This window comes from Dipodomys ordii, unplaced genomic scaffold (assembly GCF_000151885.1).
Source record: "Dipodomys ordii isolate 6190 unplaced genomic scaffold, Dord_2.0 Scaffold106, whole genome shotgun sequence".
Classification (NCBI taxonomy): Eukaryota; Metazoa; Chordata; class Mammalia; order Rodentia; family Heteromyidae; genus Dipodomys; species Dipodomys ordii.
The window spans coordinates 5,015,425-5,039,093 of record NW_012267322.1 but is presented as its reverse complement, the minus strand read 5'-3'; the positions used below and the strand labels follow the sequence as shown (position 1 = coordinate 5,039,093).

The following is a 23,669-nucleotide window of genomic DNA, read 5'->3' as shown; positions in this document are numbered from 1 at the left end:
AAAGAAAGAAAGAAAGAAAGAAAGAAAGAAAGAAAGAAAGAAAGAAAGAAAGAAAGAAAGAAAGAAAGAAAGAAAGAAAGAAAGAAAGAAAGAAAGGAAGAAAGGAAGAAAGAAAGGAAGAAAGAACTAAAAAGGGAAGGAAGGAAGGAAGGAAGAACAGGTTGAGGAAGTGGTGTTTAGGGGCAGATCACATGACTAGCATGCATATGGCCAAGGTTCAAACCTCAATATATAAACACTAACTTCTTAGTGTCTAATCAGATCTTCTATAATGTAAACTAGGTTTCTCTTATTTCTATACCATTTGAAGGTAACTGTCACTTACAAAGACTATTCCCATGCTGAATAGCAAAGATGCAGGAAGTACTTGTAATTGACAGGTACATACCCATCCATATAATCATTTGCTCTCTGTTCTGCAGCCACTGCTTTGTCATCAGGTTTTCCCACTCTTTCCAAGAAGCATAATGCTGGGTCTGCTCGAATAGTGTTATATTTTTCATAACCTGAAAGGATCACCAATTACAGGAGCAAAAGGATAAAAGAAGAAAGGTGTGTAAATTAAGCATTCCTTATATGTATGATATTCTTGGTCTAAAGGAACCACATATTTAAATTTTATAGGTTAGCTGTGTTTTTTTAGAAATTATCAGAAACATTACCTGACCTGGTAATATTTATAAAACCTTAGATAAAATGTGTCTGATAGGAAGAAAGAATAAGTAAGTCATATACACATGAATATATTTCATATATATATGAATTTCCTAAGAAGAAATTATATGAGACTTATACCACAGGAGAGAAGCAGGCAACACAGAACACCCTCTCATCAGGAAATGTAATGAATAACAGACTCTGATATTTTATACTTTTAATACTATGTATATAACAAGGTATTACTGCAATAAGACTTTAAGTATAAGTAAATGAACAGAGGAGAAACTGAATTACACTCCACATAAACAGGGATCCAGTCTAACTTACTTCTTACTTACCGTGTTTAAATACTCCGATAAGGAGTGACTTGTCAGCATCAAAGTCCCACCAATCAGCAGGAACTTCTGAATGATCTGGTTCTGGTACCCAAACATCAATGTCACTTTAAAAAACATCATAATATATGACATTATGAATTAGAAGCAGGTATTTTTTAATAAAGAAATTAGGATTTTAATTCATTGATTTTTCCCATTTCCCAGAGATACTATCAATTAAAATTGTGAAATAATGAAACAGTAAAACAACAAAAAACCCATAAGTACTACTGTTAGCTCAATAGAGGAAATGAGTTCAACAATTTTAATATAATTAAGTTCCAACAATTTTAATATATAAGAAATCATATATCTCCTGCAAATAATTTATAGGCAAAGGGTTTTATTGTAAAGTTATGTCAGCAAACATGACAAAACTATGTGGTTGAAATATTTTGTTTTCTAGATTAGAAGACTGAGACTCTAAAAAGGTAAATAAATTGCTTTATATCCCAAAACAAGTTATATTTCTACTAGATTACTTTTGCTAATAACACTGAAAGGTTTTAATTTATAATTTGATTAAACCATGAAGTGCTACTTGTAATTTATGTACCAAATAACATGTTACAAATGATAAGAGTATTAAAAACTGTAATAATAATAAATCCATCATGTTTTGGCAATTTGATTGCTTTCATGAGTAAGAGATGGAGTCTCTTAGGCTATTCTGAATGGAATGGAGATCCTCCACTTGTAGCCTCTTGAGTAGCTAGCATTACAGGTGTCAGCCACTGATTCCCAGCTCATTTTACTTACTTTTACTTTTTTTTTTTTTTGGTTGGTTGTGGAGCTTGAACTCTGGGCCTGGTGCCATCCCTCAGCTCTTCAGCTCAAGGCTAGCGCTCTACCACTTGAGACACAATGCCATTTCCAGCTTTTTCAGCTTATGTGGTGCTGAGGAATCGAACCCAGGGCCTCATGCATGCAAGGCAAGCACTCTACCACTGAGCCACCTTCCCAGCCCCATTACTTTTACTTTTAATTCATTTATATGAACATCTTAATTGTATAAATGGATCACTGTTTTTCTACATATGCATATAATATAGTTTATGTTTACTTCTTTGATCACATTCCTATCTTGCCTCATTTTCACATAGTTTCAATGTTTTATTGTCCTATTTTCACACATGTATGTAATGTACTTTGAACATATTCATGCTACATCCACTCTCTACTTTCATCTAGCTCCTTCTACAAATATTTAACCCCCTTGCCCCAACAATCCCTTTTGACATCCATGCCAATTTTTTAAAATGTCTACATGTACAATGTGATTTTGTCTGGCAATTTTATTAATACAATAATCCCCAACTCCATTTATTTTACTGTGAACAACACAATGTCTTGTTTATGACTGTAATAGTTGTATATATCTACCACATTTTCTTTATCAGTTCATCAGTTTACGTTATAGTTAGACTCAATGAGTAACTTGATTATTGTGAATAGTGCTGCTACAAACATGAGTGTAAGGTATTTCAAATACATGCTGATTTAACACTCTTTCAGATGTATGCCCATGAATGGAATAGCTGTATCTTGTGATAGTTCCATTTTCAGCTTTTTGGTTGTTTTTTTTAAGGTATCTCCATAGTGATTTTCATGGTGGCTGTACACTAACTTATGTTCCCACCAGCAGCATACAAGGGAGGCTCTGTGTCTCCTTGCACTCTCACATACTTGCCAGTATTTGTTGTTTTTGGTTTTCTTGATGGCAGCCATTCTGACTGAGGTGAGATGGACTCTCAATGTTATTTTATCTGCACTACCTTTATGGCTAAAGATTTTGAACTAAAAGGTTTATTTCATAACCACAATGATTTAAAACACTTTTACTTTAACCTAATACATAACTAACTAATATTTGACAATGACTAGTAAATGAATAGTATTAATTAATTGCAGGTGTAAATTACCACACTGACCTATAGCACTTTCTTTTTTCTTTTTTTGGTCAGGTGTGGGGCTGCATCAGGGTCTGGGCATTGTCCCTGAGCTTTTTCACTTAAGGCTATCACGCTATGATTTTGCACCACAGCTCCACTTTTGGTTTTCTGGGGTTAAATTGAAATAACAGTCTCATAGACTTTCTTCCCAGATTGGCTTCGAACTCTGACCCTCAGGCTCCTGAAAGCTAGGATTATAGGCATGAGCCAATAGTGCCTGGCACCTTCGCTACACTCTTCAAGGAATTTGTGAGACTTTAAGTGAATACTCAATTATACAAAACTTTATTTTGAAACAAAGTTGCAAATAAAATTTGTTTTAGCTTAGTATAGAAAAAGAAAAAAATGATTTTCCTGTAATGTGGCAAAAACTGGAAAACAGTGGTACTAAAGGAGATTGCTTTTCCTTATGTGTATTAACTGTATGACAGATAATGTGATAGTTCAATGTATGTAATAATATTTTGAGAATATTCAACCTCTCTAGATACATAGGTGGGGTATGTGTGTATAATTACTAACTTGAATTTCAGGCTTGCAAAGCATGGTAAAGGTACCATTTGAGCAATGTCCCTACTCTGGATATTGATGTTTGACAGAGTTCCCAACTGGTTCTAAACAAAATTTTAGGACTAGATGGTAATGGAAATAAGAAAAAATACTAGTATAGGAAATTAAAGTGGAAAAAATGGGTTGGTAGTTCCCCATGCCAACCATCAGGTGTCACTCTAACCCAGAACTGTGACTATCTGAGGTAGGCAGCTCCTGTTTATAAAGAATCAATCAGTATATATTCAACTGGGACAAAGGGATTCAAAAGGGAATAAGGAATTCAGTCTGTGAATAGAGTCTTGGAACACAGACTGTAGATTCAATATTAAGAGAAATTGGACATGAAGATGATAATGGCTAATGGTAAGAGAACACAATGACAAAGTTACAGAATTATAAGAAGTACACACGTTATGTTTGAAGAAGTGAATTCCTTCCTATTTAAGAAGCAGTGCTGTGGCTAGTGATGGCAAGATGAATGACTATAACAGACTATGGCTGCAATGAAAAGAAGGAATATGATGGTGGAAAAAGCCAAAAGATAAAGATGATGGGATCCTATGGGATCACCGTAATAGGACGGGACAAAAAGAATCAACATAAGAATTTAAGTTTTAGATTTCAAGGTAGAAAGCTGAAAGAATTTTTGTGTGCACAGGTGCACATGTCCCAGCCCTGGAATTTGAACTCTGGGGCCTCAGCGCTCTCCCTGAGCTTTTGAATTCAAGGCTACCACTCTACCACTTGAGCCACAGCTCTACTTCCAGCATTTTTTTGGAGTGAGTGGGGAGGGGAGGTGGATAGCTGGAGATAAGTATTTCATGGACTTTCCTTTCCATAATCCTCAGCTATCAGCCTCCTGAGTAGCTAGGATTACAGGTGTGAGCCACTGGTGCCCAGCAAGATAATTTCTTTTTGATAGTTTCATTAGATTTTCTCTGCAAAAAGAGAAGGAATATCACATTCTGAGAATAAAGTGTTGAGTACTACGTTAAGTCATGCACAAATAAGAGGTTTAGGGGCTGGGAAGGTGGCTCAGTGGTAGAGCACTTGCCTTGCATGCTCGAGGCCCTGGGTTCGATTCCTCAGCACCACATAAGCAAAAAGAAAAAAGCCAGAAGTGGTGCTGTGGCTCAAGTGGTAGAGCGCTAGCCTTGAGCTGAAGAGCTGAGGGACAGCACCCAGGCCCAGAGTTCAGGCCCCACGACCGGACTCCCCCCCAAAAAAATAAGAGGTTTAAAATGGATGTTACAGCTGGGCAATCATGACTCAGGCCTACCTAGGAGGCTGAGATTTGAGGACTGAAGTTCAAGGCCAGGCTAGGCCAGACCAGCCAGGAAAAACCATATCCAGAAGAGGAGCTCTGACTCAACTGCTAAACTACTAGCCTTGAATAAAAAAAAAAAAAGCTCAAAGACAGAGATCAAGCACCAGGACTGGTACAAAAACAACAACAACAAAAAATAACCTAGAAGCTACAGAGAAAAGAGGATAAATCTGATACAAACTACTTGCGTAAGAACATGACAGAAGATTAACCTGGAAACAGAAAGTTCCTCATGGCTTTGGCCTGGTACCCCTGGCATACAGCGGAGTGTAGTTCTGTTTGCCTATTTCCTATTCATTGTTACTATAAACTCCCTAAGTATAATTGTGTTTCTCTTTCAAACTCTACTGTTTCACAGAGCCCAGTGCTTAATCAGTACTGTAAACTGTTTCTGGACATGGAGATATAAATCAATAGTAGAATTCTTGCCCTGGGTTAGATTACTAGCACCACCACTCAAAAAAAAACAAAAAACAAAAAGATAAAGGTAATGGAGAATGGGAGGAAAGTGGTTCAGTTACTGCATTTGTGCCCGCTTTAATGATATTAAGGATATACATCCCTCAATTATATGGCACCATTGTAGTTATTATCATGACTTTCAGTGATAAAGCCAAAGACAAGTACAATAGAAGAAGGCAATTAACTGGCCAGGGTAAATTCTCTATAATTGGGAAATTTTCTTTCTTGTCAATTTCACTGAATTAAAGAGCTATTTACTAAAAATTTTTTTTTTCTGATCATATAGTTGTTGCCTTATCATGTTATTGGAAAATATAAACATGATTTACCTTGCATCAACTCCATCAAATACTTTCTGACACTCACTTCCAATAACTTCTTGCTTTAGATAATATAGCATCCTCACACGAAGCAAAACCCTGAAAGACAAGAATAAAGGAGCTGGGAATGTGGCTTATAGGAAGAGTGCTTGCCTCGCATGCATGAAGCCCTGAGTTCAATTCTTCAGTACCACATAAACAGAAAAGGCCAGAAGTGGCACTGTGGCTCAAGTGATAGACTGCTAAATATGAGCAAAAGAAGCCAGGGACAGTGCCTAGGCCCTGAGTTCAATCCCCAGGACTGGCAAAACAAGAATAAGTATATCATCCCTTAGAAAAAATAAACATGGGGTGAAAATTACGTAGAAATATCTGTACAGATGATTTTTCAGGGGAGGGCAGTAATGGAATATGAACTCAGGCTCTTAAACATGCAAGGTAGGTGCTGTATTATTTGAGCCATGACTCCCACATTTTTTTCTTTTAGTTATTTCTCCCAAAGGCTCTCACTTTTGCATGGACTGGCCTCAAACTTTGATCCTACCTATACCTCTTGCATGTCTAAGATGACAGGTATAACATTTTTACACAATCTTTTTCTCAATCTTCACCATCATCATTAGTTAATAACCAAGGATGATAAAATGAGCTGATATGGAGGCCAGTGTTTGTTGGTGAAAACGATAATAGGGAAGCAGGATTGCTGAGAAATATGCTATAAAAATAAGATTGGTATTAGTCTTATATCTCACATGAAGATTAATAAACTCAGAAAGGTGAATCTTAAAACAACTGTGTTAAAAATACTCTACTACCTACTTATTACAGTGGTGTTTAATATGTTTTTTGTAGCCTTCATCTTGAAGTAGTTGCTCAGGATTGTATTTTCGAAGCCAGTCTGCTTTTTGTATGTCAAATGAGCTTGTTTGAGTTTTTACTTTCTTCCCTTTCCGACCCCTGGGCACAGGAGCTGACAGGCCTGTTAAAATGAGAAGTGCATGTAAAAGAGGAGTATTTGTATAAAGAGCCGAAATTTGAAAGCTTTTTATAATCCAAGAAATCTATGGAGACTTCTTCGAGTATGTGCAAATTATAGAGATATCTTTAAAATAGTAATGGTAATGATAAATATTGCAAAAATTCTACAAATACCTAACAGTTCTGTGTCTCAAATAAGAGTAATCATTGTGATTTTGTTTGTAGTCTTATCAAACGTTTCCCCATTTTACTTTTGCTGTCCTTGTTGTTGTTATTATTATTATTTTTGTCAACCGTAGGGTTTGAACTCTGGGCACTGTCCCTCAGCTCTTCAGATCAAGGCTAGTGCTCTACCACTTGAGCCACAGCACCACTTCTGGTTTTCTGAGTGGTTTATTAGAGATAAGAGTCTCAAGGACTTTCCTGCCTGGGCTGGCTTTGAACAGCAACTTTAGATCTCAGTCTCCTGAGTAGCTAGGATTACAAGTATAAGCCACTGGCACTCAGCTTCCCCTTGTTATTGAAAGATACAGATCATGTCAACTAAAGTAATTTCATTTCTTTGACATTTAGCTGGGTGCCAGCTGCTCACATCAGTAATCCTAGCTACTTAAGAGGCTGAGATCTGAGGATTCTTGCTCAGAGCCAGCCTGGGGAAGAAAGACTATGAGACTCCTATCTTCAAGTAACCACCAAAAAGCCAAAAACAGAGCTGTAGATCAAGTATAGATCACTAGAATAGAAAGAAAAGCTCAAGGACAGCACTCAGCCTCTAAGTGCAAACCACAGGACAGGCGCGCGCGCACACACACACACACACACATACTAATTTTTTTTTTAAACTTTCCTGGCTATCCTAGTTATATATCCCATCTTTCTTCAGTTTTTCTGTGAAGGAAAAAGTTACATATCACTGAAGTCCCTGTATAAGTCTCTCAATGTAATTTACTCATTCCATCAGACAGATCTGCACTAAGAAATTTGGTTTTCATTCAATACATGACTTTCTACATTATTTTCAGATTTTTACATTACACATGTAATCCTATAATTTATTTATTGGTCTTAATACTTATTGGATTTGTTCATAGCTGACCTGAGGTTTTAGTTCATCCCATTTTCTTGGTGTTACTTTACCACATGGCTGTTATTTACTTATCTTCATGGTGTTTCAATTGTTTCATTAGTCATTCTTTTTTTATTTTTGTTTTTTTTTGGGTCTGGTCGTGGGGCCTGAACTCTGGGCCTGGGCACTTGAAGAGATGAAGAGCTCAAGGCTATACCACTTGAGCCACAGCGCCACTTCTGGCTTTTTTCTTTGTGCTTATGTGGTGCTGAGGAATTGAACCCAGGGCCTCATGCATGCAAGGCAAGCGCTCTACCACTGAGCCACCTTCCTAGCCCCTCATTAGTCATTCTTTACAATTACTAATGTTGTTTTGACTACCGCTTCCAATTTTTACTTTGTTTTCCTTACCATATTATAGCATGTGAAATTGATAAATAGAACCAATAAATGGATTATTTCTCCTAATAACTTTGGAAGGTTTATATTGTGTTATCTTTTCATAAATTTTGCTTTTATATTTTAAGACTGTTCAGTTAGACACATGTAAATCTATGTTATGCATTTTCATTTCAATTATTAGGTAATGTCCCTTTTATGCCAACTAATTCTTTCCATTCTAAAGCTGACTTTGTGGTACAATGTTAATATTACTAAAACATTGGTATTTGTAATATTAGATTTTATTGATGTGTAATTGTTACTGAATCTTCTTTAGTGTCTCCTACCATCTTGTTAAAGTATCAAACTATTGATTTTTCTCTTATAATTTTTATTTTTTGGCTCTCGTCCCAGGGCTTGAAGTTAGGGCTTGGCCACTGTCCGAGAGCATTTGTGATTGGTCCATAATTTTTTTTAACAGATAAAGCTATAATGTGCTTACATACACTTATTCTCATCAAAATTTCCCCCAATCATCCTCTCTGTATTTTTACAATGATATAAATTGTTCTGTATTTAACTTATCTCCACTCTTACTAACTTAGAAACTACATAATACACATTTTAAAATATACAAACTTAATTTTCCTAATAAAATTTCTATTTTATATTTCAAACAATTTTCTCAAATTCATCATTTAATCCTTTTATTTCTTAGTTCTGCTACAATTATCATGTGTAGGTTTGAGCTTTCTTTTTATAGACTCTTACTCTTTCAAAGTCACAGTATAATGACTTTACAGATATCAAAGCAAATTCAAAGTATTATTTTGCCCATGGTAACATTGTTTCATTGTAATATTGTTCATTTTATTTTACTTGTTCTGTCTTTTAATTATCTTTTTTTTTGGGGGGGGGGAAGGGGTTTGCTGGTCCAGGGAATTGAATAGAACCTGGGTGCTTTTATACTTAAGATTAGCATTCTACCACTTGAGTCACAGCTCTACGTCTAGTGTTTTGGTGATAAATTGGAGGTAAGAATCTCATAGGCTTTCCTGACTGGGCTGGCTTTGAACCTTTATTCTCAGATCTCTAAAACCTTCTGAATAGCTAGATTATAGGCATAAGCCACCAGCATCCAGCTTGAATTATCTTTAAGAAACTATTTAAAGGTCTTTCAATTATCAAGCTCATTTTAAGAGTTTATCTTTACCCTGTATTTCATGTTATTTTTCCCAGATGTCTTAAAATCTTTGGTCATGTTTTAAAATAATAACAAAGCTAAATGGGTAGCCTGTAAAAGACAGGGCCTGTGACTGTGGCATCACTCAAGAATAACTGGCTAGCATTTTTTTCCCTATTATTTTTAGGTTTTCAGTAGGTCAGACTTACCAGATAAGATTCCTTAGTTTTCTTCTTTTTAAATAAATTGACTACACATTTGTTTAACATCCTGTAGTAGGTCTACATCAAACACCAATCGTACAATTAAATCTTCTATTTTAGTCTTTCTCCAGAGAATACACTTTAGACATCTTTCCTGTGAAGAGCTGAAGAGGTATTTAGGGACGTAACCCCTTTTAAACAGCTTTTAATTGCAGACCCTAACTTTTCACTTATAGAGGCAAGACTTCTTGAGGCTTTTGAGAAATCTGTGAAGCAAATTAGTGTTGGTTTTTCTTTTTCTTTGCCTTTTCCATAGCTGAACCAAGATTCAGCACTCTCTCAGAACAAACCTGTTAGTTTTCAGCTTCTGTAATTCTGTTATTTTCATCCTCAGTCTTCTTGTTTTTGAGGATTTATTTTGAAATTATAGGATATAGAGCTGGGCACTGGTGATTCTCATGCCTGTAACCCTAGTTAGGATCGAGGCTGAAAGCCAGCCTGGGCAGGAAAGTGGAGACTCTTTTTATTTCCAATTAACCACCAAAAAGCAAGTGGAGCTATGGCTCAACTGGTAGAGTACCAGCCTTGAGCTAAGGATGGTGCCCAGGCTCTTAGTTCAAACACCAAGACAGGCACAAAAATAAAAAATAAAATAAGCATATATAAAAGTAGATGAAAAAGTATGAATATAACTCTCTGATACAAAATTATCAATCCCATATTCAAAATTATCTACCAACATCAAACTTTGTTTCATCTATACTTTTTTCTCAATTTCCTATTATGTTATGAAATAAATGGAAGACATTAGAAATTTCCTACTAGTTATTTTTAGTTTCTATTTTAGTTTTTACTATCTAAAAACCCTTTAAAATGCAATCAGTATTTAAATGCACAGTTTTCTAATGACAACAATGAAAATCTTCCCCCAGGCTGTTTGTTTCAATCAGGATCTAAGTAAAGCCTCAAAAGTGTAGTTGGGGGGCTGGGAAGGTGGCTCAGTGGTAGAGGGCTTGCCTTGCATGAATGAGGCCCTGGGTTCGATTCCTCAGCACCACACAAGCAGAAAAAGCCAGAAGTGGCGCTGTGGCTCAATTGGTAGAGTGCTAGCCTTGAGCTGAAGAGCTCAGGGACAACACCCAGGCCCCAAGTTCTGGCCCTATGACTGGAAAAAAAAAAAGTGTAGTTGGTGATGACTCTAAACTCTTCAATGTTACAGCAGGGTTACATTTTTGGTATTATTAAATGTTTTGGGCTGGACAGATCTTTATTATGAGAGACTATCTACACTGTTGCCTCTGCTCACCAGAAGCCAGTATCATGGTAAAAGTTGAGACACACTGTGCTGGTTGTAGGATTAAGGTATTAGATAATCTCCACTGGTTTATAGACATCCTATTCACACAATTTAATTTTTGAAGCCATATCCTTATTTTTTCTATGAGTTATCAAGCTTAATGTCTTCATTTTCTCTTCTATAAATGGAGATTTAACAGAGTGAAATCGTGTTTGTGCTAATTCTTTTTTCTTTACACAAAAGCCAGTTTGCTATGTTAATTTGTCTCCGATTAAGACACTATTGAGACACTACCACTGACCATTCATCTAAGATATATGCTTTCTGTTGTGCTTCATCTCAGTATATAGCATATACTTATTATCACTTCACAGCATTTGGTTTAATGTGTAATAATAATAATTATTATTATTTTGCTTATGTGGTGCTAAGGAATTGAACCCAGGGCCTCAAGTATGTAAGGCAAGCACTCTACCACTGAGCCACCTTCCTAGTCCGTGTGTGTGTGTGTAATTATTTTTTACATTCTGTCTACCTGTCTAGAATATAAAGTTTATGAACATGGGAAACTCTTCTGATTTGTTTTTTTCCCAGTGATTGTGCAAGACATACCTAACAGTTACTCTCTGAATTTCCTTTATTTAACAAAATGGCAACAAATTTAATGGCATAGCAATAGTTTGTATAGTAAATTAAAGTATACTACAATATAATTATAAAAATCTGTTAACAAAGCTATAGATAAAAATTGCAGGACAGAATTGAAAATGGTATAGTTACTTAGGACAGCAAACTGAGGATATTAGAAAAAGTTAAGATGTATACTGATGTTCCTCAAAGTCTAATATTTTATAATATTTGAGGAACATGTTAAAAGGCAAATTCTGACTCAGTAAGGATGAGGCCTTTCTAGGAATGTTCCAGGAGATAATACTGATTTACCAGCTACATTAAGGTACTAAAAATGTGCACTTACACTTCAATAATTCGATTTTTGGATGAACAGTGAGTTAATGGGGTTTGAATTCAGGGCCTCAAGATTGCTAGGCAGATGGTCTACTGCTGAGCCATGCTTTCAAGCATTTATTTAGAAATAGGGATGATTTCCTGTCCAGGCACATGCCTGAATCAAGATATTGTTTAAGGTTTCCACCTTGGTTGAATGACAAGTATGTATCACAACTATTCTGCCTAAAGCTGGTCTAAAACCTTGATGGTCTCAATTCCAGCCTCCCAAATATCTAGGAATATAGATGTGAAGCACTGGAGCTCATCTACCTTTTGAAACATACATTATGAAAGATTTATTCAATGGACAAGAAGGAATATGCAAAGTTCTTTACTCAATCATACAAAAAATGTGTGTGTGTGTGTGTGTGTGTGTGTGTGTGCATGCATACGTGCGTGCATGTGTGTGCTGGTTCTGGGGCTTGAACTCCAGGCCTAGGTCCCAGAGCATTTTTGCATAAGGCTAGCACTCTACCATGTGAGACACAGCTCTACTTCTTGCTTTCTGTGATTAGTTGAATATAAGGGTCTTATGGACTTGCCTGCCCTCAGAGCTTAGCCTCCTGAGTAGCTAGGATTTCAGGCATGAGCCACCAGCACCTGGCTTGAATCTTATTTTTAATTGTATAAAATTAGAAACTTAAACACATCATTAAAGAAGATGCTAACTGAATTGCGCTATGGAATAATAAGCACAAGCAAAAGAATGACATCAAGCTATTTTAACATATGCGAAAAGACCTTGAAGGTATACGATAAAAAGAACAATTTGAAAAAATGACACATAAAACCTAATGCACCAAACACAACAGTAGTGTGTGTGTGTGTGTGTGTTGTATGTATGTATGTGTATGTATATATATATATATATATTTTTTTTTTCTTTTTTTTCCCCCTTGACACGTCGGTCATGGGGCTTGAATTCAGGGCTTGGGCCATAAGCTCTTCAGTTGAAGGCTAGTGCTCTATGATTTTGTTCCACAGCACCATTTCTGGTTTGCTGGTGGTTAACTGGAGCTAAGAGCCTCATGGATTTCCTGAATAAGCTGGCTTTGAACCATGAGTCTCAGATCTCAGCCTCCTGAGTAGCTAGGATTATAGACATGAACCACCAGTGCCTAGCTTACACTAGTGTTTTATAGAGCTGAAATTTTGAGGATAGAGAGGACTATGTTTAACACCAGCTGAAGTGCTACAACAGTTTACAGAAGAGTAATGTAGCCTACATAATAAAAAAAGTTTATTAAAAGAAAACAAAAGCATGCTCTTACCTAGATGATTTTGTAGCTCACGTGTCTGTCCATCTTCAGTTGGTGTAATGAGATCCCAGATGAAACCTTTAATTTTTTCATCTCCTCGGTAATGAATGAGACAATATGCTAAAAGAGCGCGGCAAATTATTTCTACATCATGCTCATTTAGCTGCCTTTTAAAACGTCCATGAGAAAGAATCTCTCTCCATCGGCCCCATCTGTTTAAGGAAAGTATATTCACATTAATTTTAGGTATGTTTGGGACAAAAAAAAAAGTAACTCATGGGCAAAAAATATGAAAAACTAAAAAAAAATTCTATTTGCTAATATTTTCCCAAATATCTGTAAAGACTTTCGAGTATATTTTACTTTATGTACTTTGTACTAGAAAATACCAAAATTTGAGAAGCAAATAATTAATTTTAGTGATACACGATTTAAAAACTAAAAAGTTTGCCATTCTGTTATTAAATGTCTGTTAAACATAGAAATAATAGAATACTTTAAAGTAGATTTAGTAAAGGCTTTCAAATGGTAAAGCACTTGCCTACCTATGCAAAGTGTACAGTTCAAGGTTCCAGTAACAACAAAAAAAAGAACAAAAAAATTTCATTTTGGACTGGGAAGGTGGCTCAGTGGTAGAGCACTTGCCTTGTATGCATGAGGCCCTGGGTTCTATTCCTTAGCACTACATAGGCAAAAAGAAAAAGCTGGAAGTGATGCTGTGGCTCAAGTGGTAAAGCGCTAGCCTTGAGCTGACGAGCTGAGGGATGGCACCCAGGCTCAGAGTTCAGGCCCCAAGACTGGAGCCCCCCCCAAAAAAATTCATTTTATGAAATAGAAAAAACCCTAAAAGTCGTATGAAACAATAAAAACCCCAAATAGCAAAAACAATTCTTAGCAGAAAGAACCGTGCTGGAGGAATATCAATACCAAATTTCAAACTCTACTACAAAGCTGTAGTAATCAAAACAGTTTGGCACTGTCACAAGAACAGACCTAAAGATCAAATGGAATAGAACTGAAGACCTGGAATGAACCCACAGACCGTAGCCACCTAATTTTCAATAAGGGAAGAAAGACAGCCTCTTCAGTAAATGGTGCTAGCAAAATTGGTTAAACACCTGTAGAAAACTAAAGTTAGATTCTTATATATCACCCTGCACCAGAATCAACTCCAAATGGATCAAAGAACTCGGAGTCAAAGCAGACACCTTGAAAACATTACAGGAGGGAACAGACAAACTTTAGGGCTCCTTGACACAGGCCGAAATTTTCTTAATAAAGACCCAGAAACACAAAAAATCAAAGAAAGGTTGGATAAATGGGATTGCATGAAACTGCAGAGCTTCTGCATGGCAAAGGACATAGCTAGCAAGATCAATAGAAAGCCCATGGATTGGGGAGGAGGGGGGAGGCTTGGAAGGGATGTGAAGAGTAAACAAAGGAGGAGGCTGCAATGCTTGGTAAGAAATGTACGCATTATCCTGCCCATGTAATTGTAACTCCTCTGTACAGTATGTTCACAAATAAAATTAAATTAAAAAAAAAAGAAAGCCCATGGATTGGGAGAAGATCTTCACTAGCCATACAATGGATAAGGGTCTCATACCTAAAAATACTTAGAACTCAATAAATTAAAAGTCCATGGATTGGGAGAAGATCTTCACTAGCCATACAATGGATAAGGGTCTCATATCTAAAAATACTTAGAACTCAATAAATTAAATCCCTGAACAAAACATCCTCAAAGAAACAACTGCCCAATTAGTAAGTGGAATAAATACTTAAAAAGAAACTTCCCTGAAGAGGAAATAAGAATGGCCAATAGACACATGAAGAAGTGCTCAACTTCTCTATCCATAAAAGAAATGCAAATCAAGACAACATTGAGATTCCACCTCACCCCAGTTAGAATGGCTATAACCAATAACTCTAATAACAACAAATGCTGGAGGGGATGTGGCCAAAAGGGAACCCTACTGCATTGTTGGTGGGAGTGTAAACTTGGTCAACCACTTTGGAAAGTAGTATGGAGGTTCCTCAGAAGACTCCATCTAGAGCTCCCCTATGACCCAGCAATCCTACTTTTGGGCATTTACCTGAATGATCACAAACAAGGCTATACTAAAGCTACCAGTACAACTATGTTTATTGTAGCATTATTCACCATAGTTAAGATATGGAACCAACCCAGATGCCCCTCAGTAGATGAATGGATCAAGAAAATGTGAGATATATATATATATATGTATATACATACATATATGTGCATATATATATATATACATACATACATCTATATCTATATGAATTTTATGCCTCCATCAGAAAGGATGACACTACCATGTTAGGAAATGGAAAGACCTGGAAAAATTATATTAAGTGAAGTAAGCCAGGCCCAAAGAAACATAGGTTCCATGATTTCCCTTATTTGCAGTAACAACTATGTCTAGGACAAGCAGAAAAGGTCAAAAGCTATGTAAATATGACCCTGTAAGATGACGCTAAGCGAAATGAACCCCAAGATAGAGAAACAAGTGGTTTTATCTTTCTTGCTGTTGTTTATTATGTATTTATAATGTACCATGTGATTTTGTTTTTTTTTTTTTTCTTTTCTTTTCTGCTGGTCGTGGGGCCTGAACTCTAGCCCTGGGCACTATACCTCAGCTCTTCAGCTCAAGGCTAGCACTCGACCACTTGCGCCACAGCGCCACTTCTGGCCTTTTCTGCTTATGTGGTACTGAGGAATCGAACCCAGGGCCTCATGCATGCAAGGCAAGCACTCTACCACTGAGCCACTATCCCAGACCTTCTTTGTTTCTATTTTATGTTCTTCCCCCCTGGTATAACCTGTTTTCACTGTATTTGATTCTGGTGCCCTGATTCTTGTATATACATTTTTCTAATTTGGGGAGTGGAAGGGAAATAACAAAATGCTGAAATAAGGACATAGATTGACCCACTGTAACAATGAGATGTACAAGACACTATGTTGAAAACGAACTTTACAACTTGCAGGGGGGAGAGGAGGAGTTGGGAAGATGGGGAGGGAAGGGATGGTAGGGGAAAAACAAAGGAGGAGGCAACAATGCTCCTTAAGAAATATATTCATTAAATTACTCATGTAACTGTAACTTCTCTGTACAATATTTTTACAATAAAAATATATACAAAAAGTTTTATTTTAATAAAGGGGGCAAAAATAATTGAAGTATCTTACATGCATGTATGGAAAACTCACAACAAAACCACTTCCTTTGCACTAGTCATATATGCTAATAAAATAATTTAAAAAACCCAAAAGGTACATTTTGATGATTCTAATAAGACTAGAAATCATAAAAAATTGTAGATTTCCTATAAATTTATATACCACACCTTATAATAAAATTAAAAAAGTATTTTACCCATAAACTAGCAGGTTTTTCTCTACTCTAAAGCATTCAGTTCTTCCATAGCCACTGGAGCGATCACAGGGTCTCCGAAGTTTAGGTTTTTCATCTCCTTCACTTTCAGCTTCAGATAATTCAGCCAATTCATCTTTTGTGGCACTAAAGGGTCTTGTTTGCTTCCTAATTCTTGGAGTGTCAATAACCAAGCTATTCTGTAAAATTTGATATTATGCTATTACTTGATGGTCATTTTATAACTTTGCTTACAATAAGTTACATTTTCATCTTTCAAGCCAAACAAATAAAATTATAGACAAAGTAACAAGAATAAAAATTATTACTAAGTTCTATCACACAAATCAAGTATGTTAAAATTTCTTTCTTTTTTTTTTTCTTTGTGAGTTGTGGTACTTGAACTCGGGGCCTGGGTACTGTCCCTGAGCTCTTTAGCTCAAAGCTGATGCTCTACCACTTGAGCCACAGCTCCACTTCTGATTTTCTGGTGGCTAATTGGAAATGAGTCTCACGGACATTCCTGCCCATGCTGGCTTTGAACTGAGATCTTCAGATCCCAGCCTCCTGAGTAATTAGGATTACAGGTGTGAGCTACTGGCACCTGGCTAATATTCCTTTAAACTGGCTAATATTCCTTAAAAGTATTATTCCCACAATGTATAATTTTATGTTATATGCCTTCTAATTTATTTCACCCGTTTAATTCATAATATAATTTAGACTTTTCAGTTTGAACATTCTGCTCTAAGTGAGGTAAGTGATCTAAATTCATCCTAAAGATAAACACAAAAGGAAAATAACCAGAAAATGAAGCATGGTTAAAAGTCATGAATTTTATAGATTTTAAAACATATACTAGTTTTCTCCAGGAGTTCACTTGCAGGAGGTATAGCTTAACAATAGAGCACTTGCCTAGTAGATGCAAGGCCTTGAGTTCAAACTTCAGTACCAAGTTTAAATGACTAAAAATAATTTAGGTTGGACTACCTTTTAACTATACTGTGAATCTTTTCTAAGTTAAATCCCATTTTAAGAGCTTTAGACACAAACATGAGTAAGATAGAACCTGCTAAAAAGGAATCCATTCACTGAGAGTCAGGAAAATGTGTATGTGTAAAAGCGGGGGGAAGCAATTCAGTATGAAATATTTTACAATGCAAGAAAGAAAAGCAAAGCAAAGATAACATTAGGTAAACATGAATAACATTAGAAAACTAGATAACATAGAAAACATTGGAAAAAATTCTTGAAGTACAATTTAGCTAGGCAGCTGAGGATAAACAGCATCATGAGATAATAAAGGGCGAGGCCAGAAGTGTCATTAGATTTTTAGCAATCTTTGAAAGCCTAGAACAAGAGGGAAATCATTTGAAGATCCTGTGGTACCACTGTATGTAACATGCATAATATTAGTATGTTTTATTATATACAAGTAGCCTTTGCCAAATTTCTCTACAGTTAATATATATTTATATATTTTGAGATGACAGAAATACATGTTTCTCCATAAATTTATATACATATTGGAGGATCTTATATTGTGTGATTATTACAATGGTGAATTAATGGTAGTCTTTATAATTGTTCATTCCTTCTACATTTATTAATTTGAATTCTTCTATAAGGAAGAGGTGGCCTTTTCCCCATCCTAATATCTTTAGCAGTACTGGCATTTGATCTCAGGGTCTTTAGTGCACTGTACTCTGGTACAGTGCTTGCTGGGCTGGTATTCTACCACTTGAGCCATCCTTTCCCAATTTCTTAACTGAAACAAAACAATTCTTTTTTGTGGCTTGAACTCACGGCTTTTTTGCTCAACACTAGTGCTCTACCATTTTTAGCCACAGAGCCACTTCCAGTTTTCTGGCAGTTAACTGGACATTAGAGTCCCACAGACTTTCTTGCCCAATCTGGCTTTGAACCACAATCCTCAGATCTCAGCCTCCTGAGTAGCTAATATTATAGGCATGAGCCACTGGTACTGAGCTTAACTTATAGGTTTTATATTCAACTAATTAACTTTCATATATACATCTGCTATAAATAGTCAAGTCTGTTACACTTCCTTTTTATGTATTATATAATTCTCAGTTAACTACATAAACATAACATGTACTGCACTTGTGATTTGTTTTCAATAATTTAGAATGTTTCCTCACTAAAGAGGTTATCATCAATTGTGATGCTTTGATTTAAAAAATTTGAAACTTTTAATTACAATTTAGTGTTTACTTAGTATATAGTATTATGATGCTCCTCCAATATGCTAAATCCTTTTGATATTGATCTTTTCTCATTCTTATCCTATGGTTTGCTCTGTGTCTTTCAAATTACTGTTGACTCAAAATATAGTTAAGAATTGGCTATTAAGCATGTAGTAATGATAGTCTATTATACTACAATATAAATTTTGAAGTATATTTATACAAATATTAAATTATTTTTATATATGTATAAAATCCTTTATAAGCTATAAAGGTACTAACTTGAATGTATCTATGGTCTGATACTACCTATTACCATGCTCTCTTTCTACAATAATTTGTTTTTCTATTGTCTTTAAGTGGTTGTACAAAGGAGTTGTAACACAAAAAAGCAGTATATGAGTATAATACCTCTACATCAGTATCACCCCTATGCAACAGAATTCAGTAAGCTTATTTTTACCAATAAACTACTTGGATTAAAAGAATTTTCTTTTTGTCTTCATATTGTTCCCTCTCATCATTTAAATCTCAACACAAAGATCTCCTCAGAGCAACCTCTGTGCACTACTTTTATCTGGCATTCTCCATCTCATTATTTCTTTCACTCTCTGAAATTATCTTACCTATTGATTTAATGCTGTCTTTCCCATTGGGATATAAGTCCTGTAATACTTTGTCTTCTTACATTAGTTAAAATGTGACATTTGGTGCTTGGATCACTTTTTGATGGATCCACAGCATAAATGATTATGAATGTCTTTGTAGACCCAATACATACATGAAAAAACACAGACCACATTATACGTATTGTTTTGTATGCATGGATAATACTGTTGTTATTCCTAATTAAAAGACTTATAGTTTTGGGGGTGGGAAGGTGGCTCAGTGCATGCATGAAGCCCTGGGTTCGATTCCTCAGCACCACATATGCAGAAAAAGTCACAAGTGGTGCTGTGGCTCAAGTGGTAGAGTGCTAGCCTTGAACTGAAGAGCTGAGATACAATGCCCAAGCCTAGAGTTCAGGCCCCACGACCGACACACACACACACACACACACACACACACACACACACACACACACACACACACACACACACACACACACACACAGTTTAAAAACTATATGAAGAAAAAGAAAAAAAATAAGATCCCATTCATCAATACTTACTAAGCAGTATGAATATATCATACTAAATAACATTTTGACAGTAAGTGATGATGACAAAAATATTTCTTATAACGTTACTTATCTAGATATTGTTTTGATAGTAGGTCAAAGTCATAAACATTAATTCCCATAAAGCTCCTAGACAGTCATCCTTGTAAGTGAACAATTATGATATTATCAAATCTATGAGTTTTGCTTTGGTCCTTTTTTCTTGAGCTCCAATGAAGTTATAAAAGAAACAGTTTAGAAATCTATTTTCTTGATTGCCTTTCATCTCTTTTTGTATTGTACTGGATCATCTTAAATGGGTTGACACCATTTAACCTTATTTGTCAACCTGATTAGAATGAGAAGCACCTACTAGATTATTGAAACACTTCAATGGCTATGTCTGTGAGGGTATTTCTGCAGGGAATTAACTAAGGGAGGAAGATTCCCATTTCCTGAATATGAGTGGTATCCATGTAAGTTCTTTAGTGGTATAGAAGGGGAAAAAAAGAGATAGTCCAGTCATTTTCTCTCTTCATTTTTTGACCACCATGATGTGAGATGCACTGTCATACTATGGTCACCATGATGTAGAAAAGCCACAAGTTAAAATAAATAATTCAACTACTTAAGGTGTTTTTTGCAAGTATTTGGTCACAATGATAATACAACTCATTAACAGATACTATATTAAGCAACAACAACAAAAAGAACAGGAAAAGAAAAGTAACATACGATTTGAAGACAAGATAAGCTGTTGTAATTATAATAATATAGATTACATACAAAAGTTATAACCTATTGTAACAGACATCAGAAGTATTGAATTGAACAATGGCTAAAACAGAATGTAATTATCCTTCAATCTCATTTCTACATATTTATGTATAAATTAATTTCAAGACTTCCTAATTGAGTATCTTAAAACATCGTTAAGAATATTGGTGAAATATCCCCCAAAGCAATTGTTTTAGAGGGAAATACTTACTCTGCCACTGAGGGTATCTATATCGATTTCTGCTTTCTTAGCCCATTTTTGCCAGAAATTGGGATCATCCAAGGAAATATCTGTCCTGTTTCCAGATGCCACAAAACTTGCCTGAAATACAGGAGTTTTTCCAAAATGAAAGGGAAAACATAAAAATGTATTTAAAATGTTACCTCTTCATATTTGCTATACTATTTATCAAATTCAAATTTAGCATACACACAAAAAAATGTAAAAATCTAGTTGACTGAAATATAACTCAAATTATGTCAGGTAAAGACTAACTAATGCTCCCAAACAGTCTAGAATTTTAGGGGGGAGTAAATTATTAGTACTGCTGTTTAACTCTCAGGCTTTCTCTCATACTTTCCTTTCAGCAAGGAAACAACACAGGACAGAAACAGACTTTCTAAAAATGACTATATACACATTAAGAAATTAAGGTACAAGCCAGGCACTGGTGGTGTATGCCAGTAATCCTAGCTAATCAAGAGGCTGAGATCTGATGATCATAGTTTAAAGCCTGCCAGAACAGAAAGCCTCTGAGACTCTTATTTCCAATTAACTACCCAAAAGAGCTGGAAGTGAAGTTGTTGCTCAAGTGGTAGAGTGCTATCCTTGAGCAAAAGGAGCTGGACAGGGCCCAGATCCTAAGTTTAAGCCCCAGAAACACACTCTTAAAAAATACAGAAAAAAAGAAACTAACATACAAGAAGATTTTCAAAAATCTACCTATAGCATACAGCTCATTTTCTAGCATATATCCTACTATATTTCCATTAAATTTTCAGATAGACATGTCACCTGAAGAAAACAATACAGTTTCTAGGAAATGAAAAAATGAATCATTGTGTGTATAAAATTCTCTTCTTGGAACTAGAGATGTAACTCAGTAGTACAGCACTTATTTAGCAAGTACAAGTCCCAAAGTCCTGGGGCTTGAATTCAGGGTCTGGGCACTGTCCCTGAGGTTCTTTTGCTCAAGGCACTCTACCAGCCACAGTGTGTATATGGTACTGAGGAACTGAACCCAGGGCTTCATGAATGCAAGGCAAGCACTCTACCACTAAGCCACCTTCCTAGACCACAATAACCATTTAAAAAAATTTTTCCTTTACAACAAAATTTTTATCTAAAAATTTTAAAAATTGAAGAAAACCTAGAGGAAAAACAGAAGAAAATATGAAGTCTTTTAGCTGAAACTTTTGATATCACACTGACTATATACTTGACGGGCTAATAACCATTATTGACAACTTATGTCACTAATAAGCCATCCCAAAGAAAAGTCATATAAATGCCATATAAAAAGGAAAAAAAAACCAAGAAAGATAAATAATGCTAAAAAAAAAAAAGACTATCAAGCCTTACAAGTCCTTGAAGGAGAGATAAGCGTAGTGGTACACTCATCTGATTGAACACTTGGGAAGTTCACAGAGGAGAACTTTGGATCTAAAGCCAGTGTGGACCTATGTAGGCTCCAGACCACCTGGGATACAAAAATGATTTTTGCTGGTGCTGGTAGCTCACACCCATAATCCTTGTTATTCAGGAGGCTAAGATCTACAGATCTTGTTTCAAAGCCAGCTGGGGCGGGAAAGTTTGTGATACTCTTATCTCCAATAAACTACTCAGAAAAAGCCAGAAGTGGCATTGTGGCTCAAATAGTTGAGCTCTAACCTTGAGGAAAAAAAAAAAAAGCTCAGGGACGGAGCCTAGGCCCTGGGTTCAAGCCCCAGTACCCATGCATCCAACTCGCACTCAACACATGATTTTAAAAAGTACAACTGATATAAGACTTTAGAATAATGCCTATTGAAAATCAAGGTTAAAAAAAATCTTCATTTAAAGAGCTATCTTGATAGAGAGCAGTGGTGGCTCGTACTTGTAATTCTTGCTGCATAAGAGGCAGAGATTATAAGCATCTTGGTTAAAGGCCAGCCCATCCCGATCTCAACCAATAAAAACCTGCACATGGTTCTATACACCTGTAATCTTAGTTCATAGAAAGTATAAATAGGATCACAGTCCAGGTCAGTCCAGGCAAAAATGAGAATCTATTTAAAAAATTAAATATAAACAAAAAGAGCTAAGTGTGTACCAACCTTGCAAATCTAACAAGTGAAAGGCCCTTAGTTCAAACCTTAGAACCATGAAAAAAACAAAAATTTCATGAAGCCTTAAAACACAGAAAATGACACATTAAAAGAGAATAAAACTGTTAAAAAAACAAACCAATCATTTGTGATATTCAAGGTAACTGAAAACCTAAGCATAGAATAGTAATAAGGAGTTATGTATTATATTATTTGAAATTTGAATATCATATTTTAAGAAACTCTTTAGTGACATTATGGTGTGTTGATATGATAACTGAGATTTACTTTAAAAAAGTATGAAAGATGGCTAGTAATGAAACCAGTTTAGCATGAGTTGATAATATTAAAGCTGGATAATGAGTACATAAGTTATAGCTTTCTGTCTGTACTTCTAGTTTGAAGCTTATAAAATGTACACAAATCAAAATTCTAAATGTTTCTCCCTGAACTTTAACTTTCTGTTTTCATTGTTGCTAAGTGCAACAACAAATTCATTCATTCAATCTAGATTTCCTGTGAGGTTGGGCTTTATAGGTGCTTGTATAAAGCAAGTGGTAAATACTGTATGTTTAAAAATGTGTCTGTGCACACTAAACCTATAGAACAGAAGTAACAATAATTAACATTTTAATCAAATGAATTTAGACCCCTTTTTCTCTTCTACTACACTCTAGTTTTAATATTAGGAAACCATTCAAAAATTTTATTTCATTCAAACAATGAATTTGACAAGCAAAATTACAACATCATCTCTGGAATCCTACATTGTGTTCTGTAGCAAAAAAGGGAT

At 35.6% G+C, this 23,669-nt stretch overlaps 1 protein-coding gene across 6 annotated transcripts in view; it reads right to left on the bottom strand.

Annotated features, from left to right (window-relative positions):
- The window catches only part of Chd9 (chromodomain helicase DNA binding protein 9), a 130,657-nt gene that overhangs the window by 28,080 nt on the left and 78,908 nt on the right, over positions 1-23,669 (bottom strand). For all 6 annotated transcript variants that reach the window (XM_013027939.1, XM_013027941.1, XM_013027938.1 and 3 more), the window contains exons 19-25: positions 20,781-20,891; positions 16,430-16,626; positions 13,038-13,237; positions 6,470-6,629; positions 5,660-5,749; positions 999-1,102; positions 389-506 (exon numbers count right to left, since the gene is read on the bottom strand). In XM_013027939.1, the coding sequence (XP_012883393.1) occupies positions 389-506; positions 999-1,102; positions 5,660-5,749; positions 6,470-6,629; positions 13,038-13,237; positions 16,430-16,626; positions 20,781-20,891 (980 nt within the window). The remainder of the gene's footprint in view (positions 1-388; positions 507-998; positions 1,103-5,659; positions 5,750-6,469; positions 6,630-13,037; positions 13,238-16,429; positions 16,627-20,780; positions 20,892-23,669) is intronic.